Raw genomic sequence first — 26,869 nt, forward strand, 5'->3', positions numbered from 1 at the left:
ACAGGACAGAGACAGGAGGACTGTTTGGTGAGCCGTAGGTGACTCTATCATAAACAAAAAGCAGTTTAATTACCACTAAGTAAATTTTACCACATCGCTGCTTCAGATTAGAATCGAAACGCGGTGTTTTTGTCATGTTTGGAGCTCTTAGTGGTATTTTTATTTATGTGAATTACCTAATCGTACTGTTGGGGAAAGCCATGTGCTCATTTATGGTCACCTTCTTTCTCCTGAGGCACCTGGGCACAACCAGTGAGCTGGTGGCACCTGCAGAGTTTGGTAAGCCAAGACCACTGGAGAAAGTACCTGCAGCACGCTCTACCTTCATCCTCCTCCCCCCAAAAATTAGCTGTGCTATTTCATAGTGTGTACATCATACAACTCAAAGATGTCACAGTGGGTGCGAAGAGTAAAAGCAAATCACTGCTAGAGTACTGCCCCCCTCATTTTTTTTTTTTCTGCTTCCCTAATTGTTCTGGAAGTACCAGTAGGTATTTCTCCAGGGCTAGTCAGTAAGGCACTGGTTGTCAGCTTTGCAGCATATATTTTCCTGGGCAAAAATAAATTGGCAACTTGACACTTGAAAGCCAGGGAACACAATGAATGACCCATAAACTATATATTTGCAGCATCAAGTGGTATAAAAAGTGCTCAATGAATTATTGTCATTTTTCCCAGTCCTGAAAATGATTGGCAATAATGTAATGAATCATCCAAGAATGATATCATTTTGATTTTGACAATGCCACAAAAACACAAGCAGCTCATTAATTGCTTTTGCTGGTAGCATAAAGTTATAGTTTTAAAATACAGTGTGGTCTCTGTGCTTTGGGGCTTTCACTACATAAAATCTGTTCAAATGAAGGAAGGAGTTTTCATTTCTGTCAAGAAATCAAGAGATATCCTGTGTAAGGCGATGATGAATATTTAATTCACTTTGATATGGCAGAGCTTTCACAAACTTAATAGAGTAGAATATAAAAGTATCCTATACTTTAATTTAGTCCAGTTATAGCAATTTCTTTTTCATTTCTTATATTATTGAGTGGTAGAACTAATATGCTTGTGCACTGAATAAATTGTGAAGAACTAGTAAACTGAATGTAGTAAGAGGGAACTAAAAACTGAAAGGCAAAGTTGCTCATGGGCAAGCAGGTAGAAGAATGACTTTACAGCTGGGAGGGTCCAGTGAACAAGATATATCCAGGTAAGAAAGCAGAGCAGGCTAGTTTGCAGGTATTTTCTTAAGGAATTGTATTTAAGATGCTGTTTAAGAAATTCAGCAGATCAAGGAAACCTGAAGAAGGCATTAGCATCATACAGCGCAGACCAGTGAGCACGCCTCAGAAAACTCTACTAGGAATAAAGTACTACTCTGTATACTTTAGGCCATAATACGTTTTCATTTCTTAAAACATGTTTTATTATACTTTTGGCTGATACTTAATTTTAAAATTCCCTAGTGGAAAGTGATGTCTTGAGAAAAATTGATGTAAGTCTTACAGTTTTTAGACCAAGCCATTAGTTTATGAAATTTCAGGTGTAATGGATAGCATGATTTAGTTTATCCGTAGTTTGTCTGTATCTATTTAATGTGTGTCACTGCAAATTGAAAGAATGAAATGAATTTATTACAACCTTAAAGAAAGTTGAAGCCCCCCTCCCCCACAAAAAAACCCAAACAAGTGTTAATTTAATAGATAAATAACTTATAATAGTCCTATCTGATTGTTACCTGCCTCTTGGTATTAATTTTTGGTTTGCATTAATTTGAAATTACAATTTAAAACGAGTAAAATTGTCAAGATAGAACATCTTATTCTATACAGTATTTCTTCTTAAAGTTGGAAAGAAAAGTTACTTATTAAAATTTAACCAGAATTCCTAGGATACCCAGCATCTGTAAAATATTAATTAGATCTGTCCTCCTGCAGATGACCATACCATGTGCTGTCTTGTATTCTCCATGTTCTTTGAGCAAAGAATGTGCAGTTTTGTATTTATGAGACTGGGGGCCCATTCTAGTAGCTCCAGTCCTTTCTGGGATCAGAGGTGTTCCTCTGTTCCCTAAGCAAGAAAAATGTAATTTAGAATATCCATTAAAATCAAGGCCACTTTATGAAATGCAGTTCCTGGAAGTTTTTAACTTGTCCTACTTGGTTTTAGAGAATGGATTAATAGATTTCTTACAGAAAGTAGGGTGGGTCTGTGATTATTTGATAAAGAAATCTAATGTCTATCACAGCCAGGAATAGCTTGTCATCATCAGTAGCAGTTGTCTTCCAATGTACATACACAAAGACAGATTTTCCCATAATAATAAAACTCTTGACGATATTTGTGCCTATAATAACATCACGGAGATCTCTAACTGTCCAGCTCCTAACCTTGGAGGCTGTTGGGGACTTATATCACATGTGATTTTTACATATGCATCCATACACCACCTAATGCTTTATCCCCCCCCCCCCAACTGATTATCACATCCTTAAAGAGGCTACACCATCACTTTAGCCTATTTAGCTATGTCTGGCTAAATTGTTTCAACTCCAGCTGCCATTTTTCTATTCTAATTACACCAGTCCCTCACATTTTGTTGCCTAAGCTTCTGACATTAGTGACTTAGCAATTCACTGCACCATCAGGAACACCTAATTGACCCAGCTGATTATTCTTAGAAATAAATTTCCAGTTATGTTTACTTTTTCTTTCTAATATTCCTATCTGATCCTTTTCTTTCTGCCCTGCTTTTCATTTATCTTCTTTCACTAATGGACTTGTATTGACTTAATGTCATTGGATCACATCTACAAGAATGCATACTGTATTGTGAAACTACACCACACTGCAGTCCTTTGTCTGTTTTTCTGCACTCTCTTCACAATAAAGACATATATATTGTAACTAGCTCCTTTGTCTTTTACTCAGCCTGTAAAAATTTTCAGCACTCCAAACTAAAGATTTTTCTGCCTGTTTCTACCGTGTAAAAGCATTATTAACCACCAAAATGCATCCTTTCCTCCTCCTGTTCCCCCTTGTCTCTCTTCACTCACACTGGACTTCTGTAAATAGCCATACAAGGTCAGCATCTTGTTTGTCTTGTTTATAAACTAATTCCTTTGCCACTCAGAGGAGTCTGTCAGCTTTCTTTCAAGCACTATAAAGATAGATGTCCCTTAAGAGTAATAATCAAGTTCTTTAATAGTTTTTTCAATAAACAATTTGTAAATGTGTATATTATATACCTCAGATCAATACCACATGACAGACAATCTAGCAGTGATTTTTCCCCACTGATAATCAGCAAGCACATTTCTGCACAGACAAACCCAGACGACCTGTATCTGTAAGCATTTCTTCAATTTTGCTTCTGGTCTTTTTATTCCCAAGCCAGTCTCTAATTGCAGACAAACTCCAGGATGTCAGAACTTTCTGATAAACAATTTCACACCGTATTTGACCTTCTCAAGTAACATAAGATATCAGCTTGTCAGTTTGAATTTATCTTTTTTTTTAACCTGAATTTCTACAATTTCTACAAAACCCATTTACAATGGGTTTTTTCCATCTTTTTAAAAATATCTTATTTCCCAGAATATGATACATCTCTAAATGTTGTTTGCAATCTCATTCCACTACACATGGTCCCCATTAGTAATTGTTTGTATTTATATGAGGTCTCTGAAATCTATTACATTCTATGTAGTTGCTAACTGATCATTTGAGTCTAGTTTTCATACTGATTAATAGTTTCTCATTATTTCTTGAACATGCCTGCCTACATGTGTTCACCTGCTTCCTTTCTTCTTAGACCATAAAGTTAATTTGGCTTGGGCATTCTTTTGCTTGGTACCCTGACTAGACAACATCAGATGTGGTTCTACCCTGTCCTATGACTGTGACTGCTAGTGACACAAAAAATGGAAAAGAATAATCGTATGAATACTACTGTATATTACTCATGGAGTCTTGTATTCAAAAGCTTTACTGCACCTATCAAGCAGGAAACTGGTTTTCTGTGATCCTGTTTATTTTCTGTGTTACATTTTAATGATCAACAAGTCACTCCACATTGCATATAATTTCTGTCCCCTTTAGCTCTGATGCATGCCTTGGTGTTTGGCAATGTGACTGCCATAATTCAGAGGATGTACTCCAGATGGTCCCTTTATCACACAAGAACCAAGGATCTGAAGGACTTTATACGGGTCCATCACCTGCCACAGCAGCTAAAGCAAAGGATGCTTGAATATTTCCAAACCACGTGGTCTGTCAATAATGGAATTGATTCCAATGAGGTAACCAAACAAGGGAGGTCGTGTGTTCGATGGTTTTGACTATGGACTTAGAGTCAGGGAGGGGGAGTAATTTTCCATTTGTGATGCTGTGTTTTGTGTGAAGTTGCATATAAAAAAGAATATGCCTAAAAATAAAGCTAGGTTATCCCAGGAAGAGGGTACGCTATTGAAAAATCTGGTTTAGAACATCATATCATATATTAAAAATTCAAAGTCCTCCATAATTCTGAAATGCTGAAAAGGCATTCATCAGAAACCTTTTGGATGATGCCAGCAGAAACACCCCAGTGAGCAGTTTTGTCTTTCACCAAACAAAAAATCTACTGGGTTTTTTAGATGTTTTTTAAAAGAGGGACTTCTTTATTGCCCTTTCCTCCCTCCTTCATTTTCTTTTATTCTTTGCAATACTGTAAGCAAGTGGTTTGGCCTGAATTTTTATGTTATTCATTTCCCTATATTTTTAAGTATTTCACAATGTAACAGAGAGTGAAATCAAAAGACAGATTTCTGGTCGTGTCCTTGCTTGCTTGTTTTAAATGACTTATCCAGGTTATGTGTTACTATACTGCAGGAGGAATAATGGCTTCTCTCTGCTGGAGTGTTATTTGAATGAACCATTCCCTTCAGAGTTCTTGTTATATGTGTCATTATAAAACTCAGTGGCCTCTAAAGATAATGTGGAAATAAGCAGAAAGATTTGGGTTTGAGAACTTTCTTTTCCTCATAAGTTCTTTTTGTGGTGTGCACAGCACAAAGAATGGGATTTTCAACAGCATCCTAGCAACAGAAGGAGCCTAGTAAGATTTACAAAGGCACAAAAACCACTTAGATGTCAAAGCTTTCCTAGATTCGGTTAAGGATCACCTTCAGCTTCTGTATCTTTAGTAGCACTGAAAGTGAGTGACTGCTGTACTACAACAGCAGCCTCTGGAGAGACCATCAATATTTCATGATTTGCCTCCCATCCACAAACTGCCTTGTCTAAGCCCACTTGGTCAAGTGTTGGCTGATTGCATTGCTCACATGCCAGATCCCCTCAAACTACAAAGGAAACTATGCTTGTGGGCTTGCAGCTCGCATGGTCCAGAGTTCTGCCCATAGGCAGGCAGTATAAGTTGCATCAATGGGACAGACACTTGAAACCACTTAAACATTTTTTTAAAAGCTCCACCTGAAATGTTTGATGATTTGAGCAGTTATATGCCATTCTCAGAAGACTGACTCTGAGCAGAAAGAAGAAAACTTTCTCTCAGTTTTGCCATCCTGCAGCGGACCTTCTGTAAAACATATATAGATAGCATTAAGTTTTGGCCAGGCTACGTTGGGAATTTGCCTAAAATTAAGACTAAGGAAAAATAGGAAGACTTTATGGTCTTTTAGTTTCCATAGGTTCTTCTACTGAACATGCACCTTGTCTCCATTCCTTTCCCAACTGTCCTTCAGTGTCCAATTGCATCATTAAAAAACAAAAAAACAAAAAAAAACAAAAACAACCCCACCCCCCAAAAAAAAAAACCCTTAGAGGTTTACTACATAGAAGGGTTTTTTGTGTTATTCCTCTTCCGGTGGTTTTGCCATAGAAGCAGCAATATAGCCTATTGATGAATTTTATACAAGCATTTTAAAGAAAATCTAAACAAAGTTTATTTTTGCTCTATTTTCAGTGTATATGCCACTGTATACAGCGGTATATACCTGAACAGCCTATTGTGTTCTAACAGCTGAGAACTTGGACAAGGTTAAATTGTGCATTAGGGGGAATTCCTACACACAGTGTTGTTGACTTTTTTTTTTATTGTTTTTGTATAAAGGCACATTTTTATTAATGTTTTTTCCTGGAATTTATCAGTGTTTATCAGCCTAAAGATTTATGAAGACATAGCACACGTCTTATGAAGGGGATAAGACAAATCAAAGGGAAATCTTTGCATCAGTACGACATGCAGCACTACTAAATCAAATCACTTCTGCAAAAGAGGAAACAAATTATTTTACGCTTCTTCTCTGTTTTGCCCCTTTTTCTCTTTTTTGGACAGCTTTTAAAAGACTTCCCAGATGAGCTGCGTTCAGACATCACCATGCACTTGAACAAGGAGATTTTGCAGCTCTCCCTTTTCGAGTGTGCCAGCCGTGGTTGCCTCAGGTCTCTCTCTCTGCATATCAAAACCTCCTTCTGTGCTCCTGGGGAATACCTCCTCCGGCAGGGAGATGCCCTGCAAGCGATCTACTTTGTGTGCTCAGGTTCCATGGAAGTCCTGAAGGACAGCACGGTGCTGGCGATTCTCGGTATGCTCATAATGATAGCTTCAAAGAGAAAGAATGGTCCTCCAGTGTAGGAGGACCTTCACTACTAACTGATGGCTTAGTGTGTCCTAGTAGTCTGATGAGAAAGAATTAGTTCAATTTTAATCTGCTATTCATACCTATGGACATCCCTAATTAATTTTTTTACTTTAAACTTACTTATTTTTTGTCCTAAGGATCTTTCAATTGCTAGAGTGATAGCTGTGCAATACTTCATTTGTATCCTCATTTTCTTATTCTCTCTCCTTTGCATGTAAGGAGGTACTTGCTAGCTTTTGATACAATTTGCTGCTTTCAACTAAAATTGATGATCATATTGATAGCTCAAAGGACATTGGTTATTAGTTCCTAAATCTTTCATGAAAATTAGTGGCCAGGCAGTGCTCCCACTAATGCTCCCAAATGAAAGAAAGCAATGTGAGCCTACTCTCATTCTTTGATGAATGCATATAAATAACTCTTGCAGGACAGCCATGTGATGAAAAACAAGCATGGTTGGCTCTGCTCCCCAAAGAGTTACTTCTTCAAGCTAATTGATCCTGCCAGCAGTCATCTGAGTATATCAGAACAGAGAAAGGCCAGAGGTTCTGTTCTAATAAATTTTGTTTAGTTGTTGTTTGCTAGATGATTGCTTTGGCTTATCTAGGGGTAAGCATCTCTATCTGTAAATTTCAGTGATTGGCCTCAATAATGCCTACTAAAGAGATTACCTTTATCTTCAGCTACAGGATGATTAGACTTGTCTGAGTTAATGTTTATAAAGTGTTTTGATAAAGTAAAATATAAAATTTTACTCTAAATGTAAAGAATTCTTTTATTATTATTTTAATACCTCTTTAGATTTCAAAGTATTCTTCTTTCTAATAACTTTTAATATTCTTATAAAGCAGAGTTAAAAAGAACATTTCCCTTTTTCCTTCCCTTCCTGTTTTGTGGGATTGCACTAGACTGTTGATAATGCAAGCTTCTGTTCTTCTGTAACTGAATTTCCTTTATTTTACTAGCATGTATTTGGTTGGTCTTTCTTTAGAATATGAATGTGATACATATCCTATTTGTTTCATAACTCTTTAATTCCATTGGATTGACAGTCCACATCACTCCATCACTCATTTGTAATTAGGAACTTTTAGAATGCCTTGATTTTATGGGATCACATAGATCAAAGCTATAAAATATGCCTTAGAAAAACCGTAAGCTTAAATATAGCAAAAGGTCAAGAGCTACCCCCATTGGAACTATGATTTTATTAATGATTCCATTTTCAGGCACTTCTGAAAATGTTAATGAAAGCATCATTGTGTAATGGTGACAATGAAAACAATAAGAAAGAGATTAGTAGATTTCTGAGAGAAGTTAATGAAATTATAATGCAAAAACATAAACATAATACAATGAAATAATGTTTCATTACAGTGAATGGGAGCTTCATCATTTAAACCTAATTAACACCAGCAGAAGGTGAATGCATGAAACCTGTAGGTCCCTACGAGAAACTGTGTTACTGATGTGATGTAAATCCAAGAAAGCAGGTTTTGCCCTGGCAGTGCGGGGTTACTTACAGATCCTAGACCGCTATTTTATAATTCTGTCATGATTCTAATTCTAGTGGATTAGTCTTTGTTTACTGAACCATTCTCACTAACAAGCAATTCAGCAACAATACAATGAAATGCTCTGATTAAATACAGCTGTTTGGTTTCTCTATAGACTGTTACTTGATATTTAATAATGACAGGATATTTTTAATAGGAAAATATTTTTCAATATAACAGTTATGTACTGTTTGAACATACATCTTGGATTTGTTAAAAATATTAGCCATAAGTGATTTAAAAGCTATCCATAAAGAGAAGAAATTTATAACTTTGACTGCATGTCCCATATATAGTAACAAACAAGATGTGTTAGCATAAACATTTATAAATAAGTTTGTTCTCCAATGAAAAAGAAAGAAAGAAAGAGCTACTAAGAATAACTTACATGATTCTGTTTATGTAACAAATGTTGGTATTCAAGGTACAATCATTTCACTGCTGCAGTAATTCTACACGAAACTTCAGCTACCTACCTACAGCCTTTGCTACATGATTTTCATTTGAAAAGAAACATACATTAGCATTACCAGATCAATTGTAGTGTCTTTCGGGCTGACGTTATTTCATCAAACACTGTAACTAAGATCAAATACAAATCTAACATTTTTACCAACTTAGTTATGCATTATTGATACTAATACTGTTTGTATGTCTAAAAAGTTTCTAATTAAGATGTTTAAAGATCAGTTTTGGTATATATGAAATATTTTTTCCTGTGTCCCTATTTACACAGCCAGCAATAGATTAACATTGCTAGCCCTCTGCTTAATATAGTCAAAGAAATCTAAAGAATTGTTGATATTTACAGTAAAATGTAAAAGTGAATTATTGCTTAGCTTTACACTGCATTTGGTTATGTAAGCACTACATCATGTGATGAGCAATGACAAATGTTACTGTCATCTATCAATCAGATTTACCTTTCCCAGATTGACCTAAACTAGTACTAGTGCTTATTTATAGTAATTGCAATTTTTAAGAGACCCCCAAAGTAGCATTAATGTATGTGTATGCCTAGCATAAAAGAAAATCCCTTCCTACGCTGGGTTTATGATAAGCACTTTTGAGAAAGTTGTACAAACGCCATGTAAAGAGAAAAAATTACCTGTAGTATTTTAAAGTATAAAATTATCTTATTTAAGCAGCTTCAGGGACGGTTGGCTGCTTAGTTTAACTTACTCTTCAAGTACACAATTTCCTGTGCAATATCCAGTTGGAAACACATGCTGGGTGGATTTTCAGATTTTACAGCCTTCACTTATTAATCGCAGGATAATGTAAGATTGGAAGGGACCTCTGGAAGCCACCCAACCTAAACCTGCTTAAAGCAGGGCCAAATTAGCTCAGCTTGCTCAGGGCGATGTCCAGACAAGTTTTTAACATCTCCAAGGATGGCAATTCCACAGCTTCTCTGGGCAGCCTGTCCCACTGTTTGACCAGCCTCATGGTGACTTTCATTTCCTGATTTCTAATCACAGTTTCATTTGTTACAACTTGTGCCCAGTACATCTTGTTTCACTGTGCACCCTGAAGAGGAGTTTAGCTCTGTCTTCTCTACACTTTTCCATTAGGCTGTTGAAGACTGCAATAGTGCCTTGTCTTAAGGCACGACAATACCCATTTTTTTCAGCCTCTCCTTGAACACTAGGTTCTCCAGTCCCTGATCATCTTGGTGGCCTCTTCTGGACTCACTCTAGTATGTCAATATTCTGTCTTGTACTGGGAAGCCCAAAACTGGACACGGTACTCCAGCTGTGGTCTGACAAGTGACATATAGAGGGGAAGAGTCGCTTCCTGGGACTTGCTGGCTGCACTCTTGCTAACGCTGCCCAGGATGTTCTTGGCCTTCTTTGCTGCAAGGGCTTGTGTTCAACTTGTTGTCTACAAGGATCCCTGGGTCCTTTCCTGCAGAGCTGCTTTTCAGCTGGTTGGTCCCCAGCCCATACTGCTGCAGGGAGATTTCCATCCTGGGTGCAGGACTTGGTATTTGTTTTTGTTGAACTTCATGAGGTTCCTCTCAGCCCTCTTCTCATTCATTGAGGTTCCTCTCAGGCCTTTTCTCATTCATGGAGGTTCCCCTGAATAGCATCTTTGCCCTTCAGCATATCAACCACTCCCTCCCATTTGGTATTGCCCATAAACTTGCCAAAAATGCACTCCATCATGCTGTCCAAGTCTTTAACAAAGACAATCTGCATTAACTTTTGAGGAAGACCTCTGGGTCAATGGTCGCTCTTTGGACTTTATACCTCAGATCAGATGTTTATGGAAGCTTTTAATTGTAAAACTTTTGTGTTCTTCAATATATGATCAGTTGTGGGTTTTAATACATCCATTATTCTAAGGCAGTCTTGCCCATAAACGACAATGGTAATGGCTTAAAAATTAATTCTTTTTTCTTGACAAGATGGCACAGCTACATCATGAAGTGTAGCTGTGCAGCCATAGCTATCATAGATTTCGCATGTTTTGCAATCCAAATTCTAAGTAAAAGGGTCATTTGAACTGACGATCTATACTTAATTGTGTCATTGTTAAAATGCTATCTTAACACCTGTTTGTTCTAATAAAAAAAACAAGCTAGAAACATAATGTTCACTTTTTGAAGTACAACATTGCACCTGCTATTAATTACTAGTAGAAATCCTAACTTTATATACATATTTACTTGATTGCTCCCTTAAATCAGGTAGTTAAATGTCTGGAAATTAGTCTGTGTACCTCCTATTAATTGCATATAAGATTGCACCTGCAAAAAAAAGACAGCTTTTAGACAAAGATCCTTTAGAATGTTATTAATTAAACAATGAGGTAGTAACAATGGGATTTAAGATTTAGCAATTATGTTAAACAGATTTATGATTCAAAAAAGAAGTAAAGAATTCATGCTTTGAAGATTATTAATTTCGTATTTTCTTTTAGGTAAAGGAGATTTAATTGGAGCAAACCTATCCATTAGGGATCAAGTTATTAAAACAAATGCAGATGTTAAAGCTCTAACGTACTGTGACCTCCAATGCATTATCCTCAAAGGTCTCTTTGAAGTGCTCGACCTTTACCCAGAGTACGCTCACAAGTTTGTTGAAGACATACAACATGATCTCACATACAATTTAAGAGAAGGCCATGAAAGTGATGTAAGTATCTTTAAAGGTCTCTGCAGCTATTGTTACCTTTAAGATGTTTCTCATACTTTAGCCAGTTCTCATAATTTTGTCACAGTAAAGAAATAACACACAGATTACATTAAAAGGACCACTCATTCCATTTGTTTGATAAGTCAGTCATTACCTATATGAATTGTTTATCAATTGATCAGATCATAAACAGTGAACATGTTCTCTGCTTCTAATTTTTCCATAGAAAACATCATCTATGAGAGAACATTCTTCTTTAATGTTTTGTCATTTTTTACTTATGTTTAAAAATAATTCATATTTATGTAAAGCATGTGTCCAAATAAAGGTATTTAACTATACCTTTTCTAGAAGGTCACATGCTAGCCTAATGAACATTCATTTCATAGATCACTGATTATTACTTCTTAGTTAAGAATGTTGTCACACACATTCAAAATGAGAAACAGTTGTTTCTCATCACACTGCAACTGTGTTTTTCCATTTAAATGAGCAATTTAATGTGACATAACAACAAGAAATTCCAGATAAAGCACTGCTGAAAGACTTCAGTATAGACTTACCAAAGTACTTTCACTGATACTATGTAGCAAATATTTATATTCAGATTTTAATAGTGAAAATATTTTATGACAGCTCTCCTTTTCTGACTTAACCATTGGAGCGTATAGTGATAGCCAAACTTTCAGTTTGTTTTTTAACAGTTCAGGTATTTGTCTTTGTATTGTGCTTCTCCTTACACACAGAGAGAAGTACCATTGAAAGCACATGACCGGGGACAAGGATACTATCAAGACAGGGAACAAATGTAATGCCAAGGAAGCGTAAAAGGCAAAAAAGGTTACCTGTTTGGGCAGACACCACAAAGAGCTCCAGAGCTTAAAAACTCCACACCCTGTGTGGCAGTTATCCTCCTTGTAGCATAGGCAGACACTCACTGTTACGAAAAGTGGCCTGTTGCTTGGCTGGTTTGTGAAGAAAAGTGTCAATGGGTGCCCTGCGTGCATGCCACTCCCGTGCTACAGCTTCCCTGCTCATGCCCACTCACGTGTGTTTCTGTGCAGAAGGTTGTGGTGAGTTCTGTGCCCCAGCAGTCACCCAGGGAGAGCGTTGCTGGCCTGAGGAACCTCTAGGCTCACAGAACTGCTCTAATGCATGCAAGAACAGTGGGCCAAAGTCCTTTTTCAGCTCAAACACTCAATGAATGCGTTATAGAGGTTGATTTTTCTACATAAGCTTCTTACTAGGTGTCCTTTGGCACAAGTGTTTCCACAGCAATGCTCTTTAAACAATTGCAGTAGAAGGGTGTAAATATATAAATGCAAACTTGTAGAGAGGAAAATAATCAGGGCACCTCATTTGTTTGTCTCTTGAAATGTCCCCAAACTTCCTGCTGCTGAAGACAGCAGCTGAGAGAGTACACATCTGTTCTGAGAGCTCAAAGATTAGTTTGTATAACCAACACATTTTCTTTGGGGAGGAATGCTTAATCTGAAAAGGAGTATAACTCCATGTAAAGATAGGGTTTGAAGCTGATTTGCATTCTCCTCTCCAGTTTTGTCAGGGACCTTGATGAACCTCCACGATGTATTGCTTCATGCTTTTCTGTATGCCGACAAATCTGGGGATCACCATATCAATTGCACACACATTCAGCTTTTATAAAATCAGGGACAACTCTTCCCAATTAGAGTCGGCTGGGTGATGTACAGACTCTGCTGAGAGCAAGCCTACACCAGCCTTGAAGGTGACTGCACAGACAGGAAAAGAACCTCCTCACACTCACTGTGGAAGATGGGATTTAAAGCAGTGCAGGACATATCAAAGGATCTTTTCTGCTTTAAAGAGGAAAATATTTGCAGAATTTTTGAATACACACTGTATTTTCATGGCATAACCCATGATTTTAAAATTAAAGGGAGAGAAAAAAAAGAGCCTGACACTGAGGAGCATCCAGTGTCACAAGCACGTAGAGAGAACCTAAGACAGCTTATCGGTGTCACTTTTTCCTACATCCTTGGGTTAACTATGCCCTCCCACTAGTATTTCTCTTGCAGCAGAACTAACCTCGGTCACGTGCATCTCATTTCTGATTCAACCATTTTACTTATCAATAAGGATAAAGAGCAGGAATAAGGTGGCCAAAAATTGTACCACCACAAAAAGAGGGCTCACCAAATGAAGGGAGATACCTATGGCAGTAGGAAGTGTGCCTGGTCAACCACTCACTTGCTCTGCTTCACCTAAAAAATACCTGGTCTTCATGAATATAACTTGCACACAGAAATTAGTTAACTGATGGTTTACTCTCACAGAATAGTAAGAAGAAGGTTTTCAGAAGTACAGTTTGTGGGTATGAAAATATGACTTTTTTTTTTTTTAAATATAGCATTATTTCTTGGGAATGGTGCTATGGGAGAGTTTGGCAGCTGTGACACTGTATCTTGTGTGCACTCTCTCTCTCTCCCCACTCCCCCAAGGGAGATTTTACTTTTGCATGTGTCTATGACTTCTGCAGCTTTATGGAAATTTTGGGTTTGGAGAGCTTTTCCATAGTTAAACAGTAGATTGATTCATTTGAATAAATCGGTTTCTCACTCTCTTTTTCCTTGGGTGTTTTAAATGACTGCAAATTTGCAACTGAATGTGAACTTAATGCTTTTGAAAATGGATCAGTAACAGTATTTAGGGTCAGGTGAACTGTGGGGTGAAATAGCATGAGTTTCCCCACTATGGCTTGCCAAGTGCCTTTCAGTTGTGACCTAAAACATTATCGCATTTTCAGCCACAGTCCACCAAAAGTGCCTTAGTTTGTAGATTTCCTGACACTTTAAGCCAGCATTAAAAAGGTGAGGCTGCAGAAAGATACAGCCCTGGTCATCCATTATCCTCTTCCTTGTGCTGTTTGAACTTTTCATTGCACACAAAACTGAATAAGAGATTTGAACTGAATTAAAAGTAAGTCATCGGGAGTTTCCTGATCCTGGAGTGCCAAAGTTGGATACTTAGCGCTAGACCATGTAACTACCCTACCCACACAGAAATCTCTAGGAAAACTTTTTAACTTTGTTTTCTTCGTTCATTTGCAAGTCTGAGAGTGTATATAATGATGTGCTCCATCTGCATTAAAGTCCAAGTAAGGTGTAATGGTGGAAAAGGCTCCAGGACTTCCATAGCCATGTCACTTTTCAGTAAAACAAGGAGGAGCTGTAGCCAGATTTCCCAGTAACAAGTAGAAACTGTAGCTGTCTGGTTATAGAAAGATTGAAAGTGCTGTTTAAGCAATCTTGGAAGAAAAGCTCAGGAGATTTTAACTACAGGAGCTGGCAATCGTGTAACTATTTCAGCCTCTAATGAGTAACAGATAGAGAAACAGAAAGACACAAAAACAGGGAGATAAAGTTTCAGTGTTTCCTCATGGTAGCTCTAAACCCAGCAATCATTAAGTGATTTATGATTATAACCATTAATGTGTGTGCAATCACACTGGCAGCGCTATTATGCCATCTTTTTATATATTCTCATCACAACAAGATGCAAATTAGGAAAAAACCTTTATCTTGATTATATATATTCTGTCCTTTCTTTGCTGAATATTGCTCAAGAAACTCGTAACTGTTTTTGTAAATGTACTGAATGATTTTACAACAGTTAGGAAAAGCTAATCTGTTTGGTAGCTGGAGTTGTGACATTAAAACAATTCAGCCATTCAGGTGTTTCAACCAATTTTTCTAGGCCTGTGACTATGATGTCATAGTCATGAAATGGTTTGCTAAGTGACACAGATTTTGACACCCCCATCACCCCACCCATATAATTTTGCATTATATATTACAGATTGCATATATAGCAGGCAGTGAGAGAGTCCGATATCTGATTTGATAAAGAAAAGAACTCATAAGAAGGTTCTTACAACATATAATACAATTATATGAAAAAAAATGGAAATTATTTTGCTATCCACCAGCCCTGAAAAACATGTGCTATTTTATATATCTAGAGAGCAGTAGCAGATGTTCATAACTCTGAATAATCCTATGAGAAACTCCGAATAGGCAAATATTTGCACAATATCTTTGTGGGCTTGGTAACAGTTTATTTTTTCTCATTACTTCTTGTGTCTATGCAGAAGCGTCTACAGTGTAGACATCATTATTCATCAAAAAAACCCCAAGGGCGGGCTGGTTATAGCCAGACTGATACAAAGAACAAGAGGCCTCCTTGACACCTATGTCATCCCTCAAGCGGTAATGAAGTCCCAAAGGAAGATAAGACCCATGCAGGCACAATCTTTGACTCGCTAGAACACTATCAACATGTGTCATTTTCAAAAAGAAACGATGATATTCCTGAAGATTCAAAAATCTGTCTTTGCAGACAGGACTTATAATTAATAAGTATCTACTTTTCTTTTGAGGCCTTAAAAGCAGTGTTCTGCCTCTTACAAGAGCTTCCCTTCCCTGTCCCCCCAAAGGAGGAGAAGCTACTCTCTTCAAAATGAAAATACTCAGTTTCTGAAGCAGGGGGAAGGACTGCTTCCTTCAGTGTATCCGCAGTGTAAATGAAACATAATCACAAAGATTGCACAAGAAAAGTGGTAGATTCTTCCTCCAGTTGGGATCATTAAGTCTTACTGCAGCTTAGCCAGGCTTCTTGATAACAAAATAAATAAATAGACAAATAAATTTTAAAAGGCAACCAAGAAGCAATAAAAACAATTCTTTTTTTTTTCCCCCAGAAAGGCATTTTCTGACAAAACAGGGCTTAATTCTTGTCCTTGGGAGAGGCTGGTGTTTAGAATTTATTAAATTTTAATGACTGAGTTGTGGGCTTTTTTAATATAATAAAGCTCAGGTTGCTATTAGCAATACCAAACAAATTACAAGGGATGTTCCTCATTTTCTACTGGGAAACCAGACAACTGGCCAAACCAATTGTTCTTAAAGGTGAAAACAGCTCTAAGCTCTGGAGCATACAACAGAGGGCACAGATTGGGAGGAAAAATATCTACAAATTCTAATCTAAAATATGCTGTTTTCTGGTTCATTCTAGCTAAGCATTAAACAAGTATTTTAAGAGCATATATGTGATTCCACCTTATTTCTTTTTAATTGGTTTATTTCTAGACTTTTATCTTTCTTTGTGCCAACTGGTGGTATAGCTCCTGTAGGCAGAAAAAAGGATAGCAAAAAATATCTTGAATGCAAGCACAAAATTCAGCTAAATTCTGCCTAGCCATTGTCTGTTTTTCAGCTAGTAGATTACATATTTGACATACATTCATTCTTGCCTCTTTAGTCATGCTTTTTCTAGATATTCTAGTATAGGTCTGTTGAATTTATGAATGCTGCTTTCCAATATAGTAATAACTCGGAATTCTGTCTGTTACATATTTGGTTATCTATTATGAATCAGCAACGGAAACAGCATGACATTTCTTATTTTTTTAATGCATCTTTATTGTCTGCATAATAAATAGTATTTTGCTTTAAAGAAAACAATCAAAGTTATCCTATTTACAATTCTATTGATATTAAGGAAAAAATAAGCCTTTTTTTTAAATAGTTGCTTTTAATTTTGGCAAGTGTTATAAAATAAGAAAACCTGATAGAAACTTCAGTCATATAATTACTTATTGATGTGTTTAACTTTCAGAGCAAAAAAAATCCTATTTCTTGGGTATTACCTATGTGTTTATAATAAAAGCTATGCATTGAAAAAATTAATTTCCAAACCAACTCTCACTATGCTGCTACACTTAGTCATAATTCCTCCACCCCAGCTTAGATCATAGCTCATCCTGTACACTGCAGGACAATCACAGGTTGCAAAATATTTTTCATAATAAATAATTTCCATAGAAGATTTCCCAAATAATCCCAACCACCTTTTTAATAGACAAGAGGGTTTTGCCACATTACCCAGCAGCTGTGTAGAAAGAAGTGGCTTACCTTAGAAAAGTTAAAAAGCCCTACTTTGACATTTAGACGGGGTTGGATAACTTTGAGGAAAATGTGTCATTTTTAAACAAACTTACATGGACTTAGGCACCCACCTTTGTCAACAGCTCGTCTGGCAGAAGATCATGTACTATTACTGCAGGTGTAACTCACTGGTGTTTATTGTCTGTGGCACAGTAGGTATAAATTCTGCAAAACAGGAGAGCAGTCAATGGCAATTTTTGTGTGTGTTTGCAAGCATTATTACAACAGGTGGAACAGAGTAGTGAATAAATCACCTAAAGCAATGGAAGTCTAATACTTCATCTGCACGATTATTCTGAAAAAACAAACCAAACAAAAAAAAAAACCAAACAAAAAAACCCCAAACCCAAAACTTAGATTCCTGTTTATTATCTTTCTCTTTAGTCCATGTGCGTTTGGCAGCCACACAGAACAAATTCCCATTTTTCTATTAGAGATCTTATGTGACTGCTGGCTGTGCATCCACTGCTTTCTACCAGTCAGCCACATTTCCATTTCTCCTTTATACCTCTTTTGATACAAGACAGATATGAGATGGAGTCTGCAAACTTCTCATCTTCTCAGTAATTATAGTATAGGAATGAAGCTGCTCCTCATACTATCAAAATCAGAAATAATTTTAAAACTGTGAACATACAATTAACATTGAGACACAACTCCTGACTGTTCATTGGAGTAGGTCTCTTACGCGCCTCTGTGCATGGACTACTCTGCAACCAGGGCTGCTGTGAAATATTGCTCCGTGCTCTTTCACATTGTACAAGCTACTCAGATTTTTCGTTCATGCTTCTGGGACCACCTGGATTTTTTTTTTTCCTTCTTCCCCCTCTCTCTCCTTCTTCATCCTCCCAAAATAAATTACCTTATTGCTGCACAAGGCAGCACTCATACAACTTCACTTACACAGCTCAACTTCTATGATTCTATGGAACAAGTAACAGGATTTTGTAGGTATAGAAGGGCATGACCATTGACAAAAAAAACAGAGCAGTTCCTTCACCTGTTTTACACTTCCTTTCTGGTTTTAAATGAATGAGAAGCAGTTTGGGAACGAGCGTTGTCAGCTGGCTCTCTGCAAGATATTTCACAGGTCTCCTAGCTGTATTCATGACACTAAGCATGTTTTGATGGATCTTTGGCTATTTAAGGTGCATGCTAGTTTCAGACAACTGATTCTGCTGCAATACCCTCCTCCCTGTGCAGTGTTACTGTCAGTCCTTCCTCCGCTCCCTCAACCTGGCAATTACCTGCTTCACTCAGCGTGGGAGTGGGGCTGACCTGGAGCTACAGTGCAAGCCAGGTTTCACTCCTTTTTGTTGTCTACTAACTCATAAAGCTTTTTTACTTGCAGTCATTGGTGAGCATGGTCTGTGGTGCCTCTGAGCCATCAGTTCATCCAGTACCCCTCAAGATAATCATCTTACTATCATTTTTCTAATATATCCTTCAATATGGTACACCTCTGAGAAATAATGCAATAAGGAAACATAATTCAAAAAGGACAGACTGATATGCCTTTTCTCTTGCAGGCTTGGTGGCCTTTTCATTTTCTTTCCTAGTATCTTACCTGAAGAATTTTTTTTGCTGGTATGGTCCTGTCTCATTTCTGTAGCCTTCAGTCATTCTAATATTTTTGAAAATAACAACACACAGCCGCTGATGCTGTCTGGTTTTGTCTCTCTAATAGTTTATTCTTCTGATTTGCGGTTCTTTTCCAGTTAGAAGATTCATCCTACATAACTTATTGATGCAATTATGTCATCTTTTCCATTAATTATTTGTTTTCATTAGTTCTTGTGCCTTTACAAGTCTTTTCCATTTTACACCTAAAACAAATAGACGATTGGCTGTAAGGTTGAATCCCACAAGACGTGGAAGAGGCCAAAGGGGAGGAGAGGAAAATAATGCATTTAGTTTTGTCTGGTAATAGATTACACGTGACCCATCCCAAAATTCCTACCCCTGTGGTCACTCTTTTGTGAACGGGTTAAGAGGCAGGAATTATGATCATTAGTTACACATTATTTATAACAAGAGTATTCAATGCATGTATGTAATCAGGATTTTCACAATTGCACCTTAGCACTTTCTTGACAAAAACAAACCATTTTCACTGTAACTAGAAATCAAATGTTTAAATAACCAAATTTTACTTCTAATTATAGCTTTTGAGTCATTTTGAGCACTCTCCATTCTCATTCATTTCACTTCCTGGGATTATTGCATTCTGCATCAGATTATAAAGCTTAACCAGAGGGTTACATGTTGAAAAAAAAATCCAGCCTAGCAAAGCAGCTTATTGATGTTTTTAGACTGTGGTGTGAGGAGAGTATAAAACACTGTGTCAAACAGAATTTTAGCCAGGAAAAGCTCCTGTCTTTCAGAGAGTATTGCTTTGGAATCTAACCATATTTCTATTTTAATTACAAAGGGATGCTAGATGATAACTTTTTCCAGTATGCTTCACTGTGCCTTAGGAAACATGATAATGTAACTTTTACAATATTAATATTATATCTTTGTCTCTACATTGGAAAAAATAGAAAATAAAATTAATCCTAATGTATCTTAACCTTAAAATGGTATGAATTTAGAGGGTGGATTTTTTTGTTCCATAATTGCTTTTATTTTGCATTGATATAGCAACAACCAGATAGTGGCCTTAAATTTAGAAGCGGTCTTACAGTAACCTATCCTTTTATTATTCTGTGTAAAGTAAGACTAATTTATGAAGGGAATTGTAATACTTAAACACAATTTCTTCTATAAGAACACTGGTTCTGAAGGCACAGACTACCTTGAGCTGTAATGAGCATGTCAGACTGGCTTATATGGTAAAGTTCCTATAACACTTGCAGAGTCATTATAACCTCAGGATACATGCTGAAATGTGTGAACTTAAATATGGCGTAGTCTTTGAGCAAACTGTCTATAATCAGTGCAACTTGTGTATCAAGTAGGCATTCCACGTGAATATAAGTATCCATTCTCAATTTTATTGAGCTGGCAGCATTTTTAGTGCAATTTTTTTTAAACTTCATAGAATAGTAGGATAGCTGATGTTGAAAAGGACCTCTGAAGACCATCTAGACCTAACCCTCTGTTCAAAGACACGAAAGCATATAAATATGAAAACCAAAAATCATGTATGTACAAATGCACTCTAAGATTTTACTGATATAAAAACAAATATACCAGCATATTTTTCTTTTTAATCACCTGTACCTTCAGTCAGTAAAACCAGAGCTACAGAAGCTTACCTACGTAAGTGTAACTAGAGGTCTGCTGAAAATTTAGTTCTTAATTTCTCTGACACTGGGTTTGGTTTTGTGTCATGGTACTTCAAAAACTGAAGCAATTTTATTCACTTATTGAGTGTCCATGTTGTCTTAGTTTCTAACCTATGCAGAACTTCTTGAGTAACAAAGCTGCCAAGAGCTCCCAAAAGCTACATGCTCAGCTTTTCTGTATTATGCATATATAGAAAACACAATTTGCATCTCAGGGGAAGGAAAATATGATGGCTTTCTTACTTAACAAGGTTATATACTTAGTCTTCTGCTGATATCTTCGCATGCCAGGAGATGACTTCTTGCCCCGAGGTGAAATCATGCAAATCGTTTTCACAGGTACTGTAAGTCTGCTGTCTTCCCCAAAGTTTTAACTCTGAATATGTCTAGGGGCCAGATGTGTGCTCAATTTGCACTTTTTTTCCTTCTGGGAGAATTGGCTAGATGTTAATCTACTGATCAAATTGTCACACAAAATGCAAAGTATTCATTATTTAGAAGAAATGTATCTGAGAAAAAAACAAACAAACAAACAAAAAACAAACCAAAAAAACAGATTTTAAAATAAGGAAATAGATTATGCCTGTCCCTGCCACCTTCTTTGTAAGGTTTAGACTGAAAGCCAGAAAAAGCTGGACTTTCTTAAAAATTCTCCACAGACATGTTGCTGTCCTCAGTGAGTCACTTATTAACACTCGTCCCACTGATTTGGCCTCTGAGTGCTAGCAAAACAGCTGGGCAACACTGGGGATGCTTGGAAATAGGCAATTAGCAGGTAATAAAATTCTTTGGGTGAATATTTTTCAAGATCCACTTCGTAGTCTTCCTTTTTTCAAGAGCCTGTCTGAAGTTACACATATTTGCATAAAAAGTAGTATGAAGTTTCATTTAAAGATAAAGCTAACACCACAAACTTAAAAGCAACTCTTCCGCAGTACCTCCAGCCTCGAGTTGAGGGGTCTAATTGGATATCAATCCACAGGGCCAGTCCTGCAAATATTTACAAGCCTGTGTGAAATCTCAGAGTTACATGAAGCTAAGCATATACCTGAATATTTTCAGGAAGGGGAAGAATTTTGAGTTTTATTGCTTTGAAAGCTATTAGCATTCATTGTAGTTTCTATTAATAATATGTAAATCTTTACATGACTAATCAAACTGTAGAAATATTAAAATGTATATGTTTTGTCTGCAGTAATCTGCAAGCTTTTCCAAAAATGCAACCTGCCAGAGCAATGTACAGTCAGTGCCAGGACTATTGTCTATTTTAACAATTCCTCCTTTTGTCTTCTTTTGACCTTATTGACAGTCTCTTCCTTAATTTTTTTTTTTTTTATTTTTATTGGCACAGGTTTGCTATGAAAGATATATGTTCAGAGCAGTTTGGGACACTATTTTTTTCTCCTGTTTTGGGGTGGGGGAGAGGGAAGTAAGAATATAGAAGTAAAAATAACAAATTATACCATCCACATTTACCATTTATTCAATTCTTGATTTGGAGCACGTGACAGAGAGGTTAGGTTTTGTTTCTGTGACATGATTTATCTTTTTAACACAAAATGCAATAGATCCTCTATTGTTAATAAACAATCAAAGTATAATTAAAAATTTTTGCTAATGAATCCATTGAACTTAACATCCAGGTTTTAAAGAAATATATGAAAAGTAAACTTTTAATACTAAATATGAAAGCTCATGTGAGAAATTTGAACCCAAGAAAGTATTAATTTGCAAAAAAAATTACCCAAAGCTAACCACAACCAGCCAGTTATTGAACACTTGTCCTAACTTCACAGGCTACAATAATGTATTCAAAAGATAGGAATGATGTAGGGTAACGACTTAACAGAAGACTGCAGAGCTCATGGCAATTCAGAGTTATTGGTCACCTAGGATAAAATACTGGTGGCAGACCTGCTGTTCAACGTTTGCTGCTAATTCAATATACTCTAAACTGTAAGCAGGATCAGAGAATGCTGAAAGCATCTGCTTCCACAAAATAAGTTTTCTTTATCTCTCCATTAAGCAAGGAAAAGAGATAAGAATAAACCTGATAAAATATAAGAACAAGACAATGGACTATAGAAAGCCTTAAAAAGAAAAAAAAAGAAAAAGGGGTAATTTGCTCAGTAAATATAGATATAAAACAATTATATCTAACCTGAGAAACTCTTTGCAAGTGATTGACTCCCTTGTGATTTAAAGGATTTGTGATACTTCATTGAAAAATTTCCTGATTATGGAAAACTGAGGCCTGAACACATGTCCGGCATTAAGCTTTTCAGCGGTACAATAATCCCTTGTTATGTACTTGTATCTTTTCCATTACCATACAGTAAATTTGCAAAGAATAGAACATATGGCATGTGTTCTTGGGTTTTTTTTTTCCCCATACTGCCAATGCTCTTAAATGTTTTTTTCCTGTTTCCAAATGCTGACTAAGAACATTAAAATTCTAGTTTGATTTCAAATCCTTTCCTGAAAGTGTATTTTATCCTTTTGACTCCTCAGATACAAAGAATTATTCATATATTTTAGGATCCAAGAGTTACAAGCAAATCAGTGAAATTATGTTTCTATTTTTGTTCCCACTTCTCGTGAAGGCAACAGGAATCAGGCCAGTAAAAGCTGATAACATTCTTTTGAGCCCAAAAATGCAAATTTACTTGCCTGGACATTTAATGTATTAACCCCAAATTTAGCTGCATGTCTATATTTCTCTTTTTAGGGTTTTATAATTGGAATTAATCTTAAATTATTGTACAGCTAATTACCTGGTTTGGCCACAATTCCTGGTAGATATTCTTCTATTAAAAACTACTGTCTCTTGACCCTGGAAAAATCTTCAGATCACTGGCTTTTGACAGCAAACCACCAGTGTTTTCAGATGAAGAAATGTTCTTTTTGTGCTTATAATAAGCAACAATGAATTTTTAAGCTCTATATATTGACATATTAAACAATTACAAGATTATAGATTTGAGATTACGTACATGGAAGAATTCGATATGAGTCTGCTTTTGGTACATGATCTATTACTGTTTTATCTGTGAAATTAAATTTAATAGCTAGTTTCACAAGACATAAAGAGACACCAGGGCTGAAATTAAAAATTTAATTAGACCCTTTGACAGTATTTCACACAACTCATGTTAACATCAGTCTCGGGTTTTTTTTTTCCCTAATGTGTAGCAGGGGAAATATCCATGTTTTTCTTTCAGCAGCCTTTATCCTTTAAGAGCTGTACTTCATTTAAAAAGAGTAGAATGTGAGCTCTTTCGCATCCTCTTTCTTTTTTGCATAAGAAAAAAAAGCATTTTTATAGAAGGCTATACCAGTGTGTTGCCCTAAATAAAAGGTTTTAGCAGATCCAGATCAGAAACTAGGACAGCACCTCATAATTACTTACACTGATACTCCATTTTTACAGAGATAAAGCTATGTGCATGGTGAGGTCTTTAAATTTACTGCCCTTTGACTGGCTTTGTCCTTGTTCTTGTGTTTATCTATCTTTTTTCTCTTTGAGAATAGTATTTTTGCAGGGAGAGAGAGAGAAGGGAGTTGCTGGAGGAGGTTTAAAAGCCAAACTCTTGAGAATTCTCTCTGGTCACAGCTAATTATAGTTTCTTTTACCAGCTTTCAACTACCAAGCCATAAAGTGCAGGCCCCTGTTTTATGTGTGCAAGACACGGTGTTCAAAATTACAAGCAATAAACATGGCTGCAGTGTATTAACACAGAAGCAGTTACAACACTCTTTACTGTGGTTTCTGTGCTATGGAAAAAATAGTTTATAGGTCCAGAGTTTATCTAAAAATATCAATTTATCCAGACTGAAACTGTCCCCCAGTGGGTTAAAGGGGTCAGTTTGGGGAAATGAAAGAAGAAAGTCTGATGAGTAGTTTCTCATGTCATCTGCTCCTTGTTCATACCTAGCCTTCTTTTCTGCTACCCTTCCTCCTGAGTACACTCCTTCCCCTCCCTGCAAAAACCAACCTGCCTTCAAAAATCCCTTTACCTTCCTGTTGGTAAGGTCATAAGGCAACAGAGTGCTGCCGCTACCCCCGTTTCCTCCGCAGCCAGTTTCTCCCTGCTGCAGTGACCAGCAAGGGTAACACTGAGAGCAGAGGAGGACCCATGGGTGGCTGTGGCTGCTGTGGGGACGGGCAGCGGCGTGAGCGGTCCTGGCAGCCGGGGAACAGTGCTCCCAACTGCTCACGGAGCCGAAAGCCCAGCCCAGCTGAGAGACTCCAGCAGAGCTGTGGGAAATGCCACCAGGACATCTAGGAGAAACCCATACACTGATTTCTTTGTCTTTATTTTTCAAGGTGGACAATCAGGATTAACACATGTGCTCAGGAGAAGGAAAAAAAAAAAAAAAAAAAAAGAGGTGAAATCTTCACCCATATTACAAACTACAGATGACAAGTCATGTTTAAAGCCTTCAGCAGACAAATTCATACTTTCTAAGATCTTTAACATTCATACTGCACCTCTGCCTAGAAGCCAAGCAAACTGATGCCCCAAAATTCTGGGCACTATTGTAAATTAATCTTCTTAAATATATGCGCAAAGTGGGCCATTAGTACTTCCTGATTCTGACTTTAATATTTTAGTACATTTCCAGTTTCCTGTTCTCCTGAATCTTGAAGGACATGGTGTTTCTTCAATTGGCATAGATTACAATGCAAGCTGGGAGATTTCAGTATCTGAGATCTCATCCTCTGCTAATATCATCTAGTACTTTATCTAACTCAGGAAGAACACAGCAGGTATTTTATTTACATAGCCTAATTATTGCAGTTGTTCTATTTGGCAGTTATTAGAGTGTTATTGCCAAATTTATTGATACACCTGCTACTGGCTTGGCTGCTGTGGAGCAGGATTTCTGCTTACACAAACTTAAATATTGTGTATTTGTATATTATACCACTACTAGTACCCTCACTTTTATGAGCAACTAACAAACAGTTTTCAGGTTAACCTGAAAGACTTGTGAAGAAGAAAAAAAAGAAAAAGAAAAAAAAAGAACAAAATTATTTTTTCCAAATCTTTGCCTAAAATTTGTGTATTTAGGAGTTCTGAAGACTTCTATCAAACAAACTGAGAAGTCTCAATGATTTCCAGAAAGGCTTAACAACTTCTACCTGAGTTTGGAGAAAAAATCCTGATGTGACAAATTTAAAATTGATGGGTGTTAAGCACTTTTTATGTTGACATGTGGGTTTAAGAAAGCTGAAAATCACTTCTGAAAATTCTACCTGGCAGACTAAAATCTTCCTATAAATACAGCCTGTAGGCTGCCAGAGACTTGCCCATGTTCAAGGTGTGAACATTCAAATAAACAACAGAATGTTCATTACAGATATTATTCAGCAGTTCCAGTGGATTTTATTAGAAGTAGTCACACATTAAACTTGCATGATTTTTTTTTCTTCTTCCTTTTCCTTTGTCTTGTTTTCTGTTTAATTCAAGAAGGGAAAATGTCATGACCTTGAATAGCTGTTAGGCACTCACCTCCCTCAGGATTATATTGGTCCTACTTGCTTCAGTCCCATCACTGCCTTTGAAAACTCCCCCAGGATGCTACAGTTAGATCATCTCCATGTATGGACTAGGCTGGCACAGGAGCTAAAGCTACAAAGAGGTAGGGCCAAAGCAGAGCACTGTTCCTGCACAGGAGTCTATCAAACCAGCACTGAAATCCACCAGGCATACATTCACCCATCTACATTCATTCACAAGTTTGGAACCTTGACCCAACTTTTTGTTAAGGTAAAATGTTATTTTTGCAGGAACTATCTTTTTAATAAAAATAAAACATTTTTTTTTCTCACAGCGTCTGTTTCCAAGTTCAGTGCTTAGTTCAGTGCTATGTCACCATTTAATTTAATCATGAGATTAAATCAGCTGTTTTATCATGAGATTCTTTTCTTGTATCAAAATAAATGTTTTTGTTTAGATGTTTGTATGCTCTTGGAAGCCAATACTGTGCAGTTGCACATATTTGCTACTTTTTTGCTTTGTTGTTTTTTTTTTTTTTTTCAGGTAATATCAAAATTATCAAACAAGTCTACGCTATCTCAGGTATGTTAGTCACATTTTAAATATGCCAAGCTTGACTTTGAAATGTGCACACAGTTATGGCCAAAGCAAAGCTGGAAAAACTCCAACTGACTTGTGTGGTTTCAGAATGAGACTTTAAATAGCACCCTGCAGATAGTTCTGCCACTGTCCATTTTATGAGTAAGAGCTTATG

General features: G+C 36.7%; 1 protein-coding gene across 1 annotated transcript in view; it reads left to right on the top strand.

The window, feature by feature from the left end:
• Positions 1-26,869, top strand: part of KCNH8 (potassium voltage-gated channel subfamily H member 8) — a 197,914-nt gene that overhangs the window by 149,996 nt on the left and 21,049 nt on the right. Inside the window, exons 9-12 of the mRNA XM_075495570.1 lie at positions 4,099-4,298; positions 6,335-6,584; positions 11,123-11,337; positions 26,659-26,697. Coding sequence (XP_075351685.1) covers positions 4,099-4,298; positions 6,335-6,584; positions 11,123-11,337; positions 26,659-26,697 — 704 coding nt within the window. The remainder of the gene's footprint in view (positions 1-4,098; positions 4,299-6,334; positions 6,585-11,122; positions 11,338-26,658; positions 26,698-26,869) is intronic.

The sequence above is a fragment of the Mycteria americana genome, chromosome 2 (assembly GCF_035582795.1).
Source record: "Mycteria americana isolate JAX WOST 10 ecotype Jacksonville Zoo and Gardens chromosome 2, USCA_MyAme_1.0, whole genome shotgun sequence".
Taxonomy (NCBI): Eukaryota; Metazoa; Chordata; class Aves; order Ciconiiformes; family Ciconiidae; genus Mycteria; species Mycteria americana.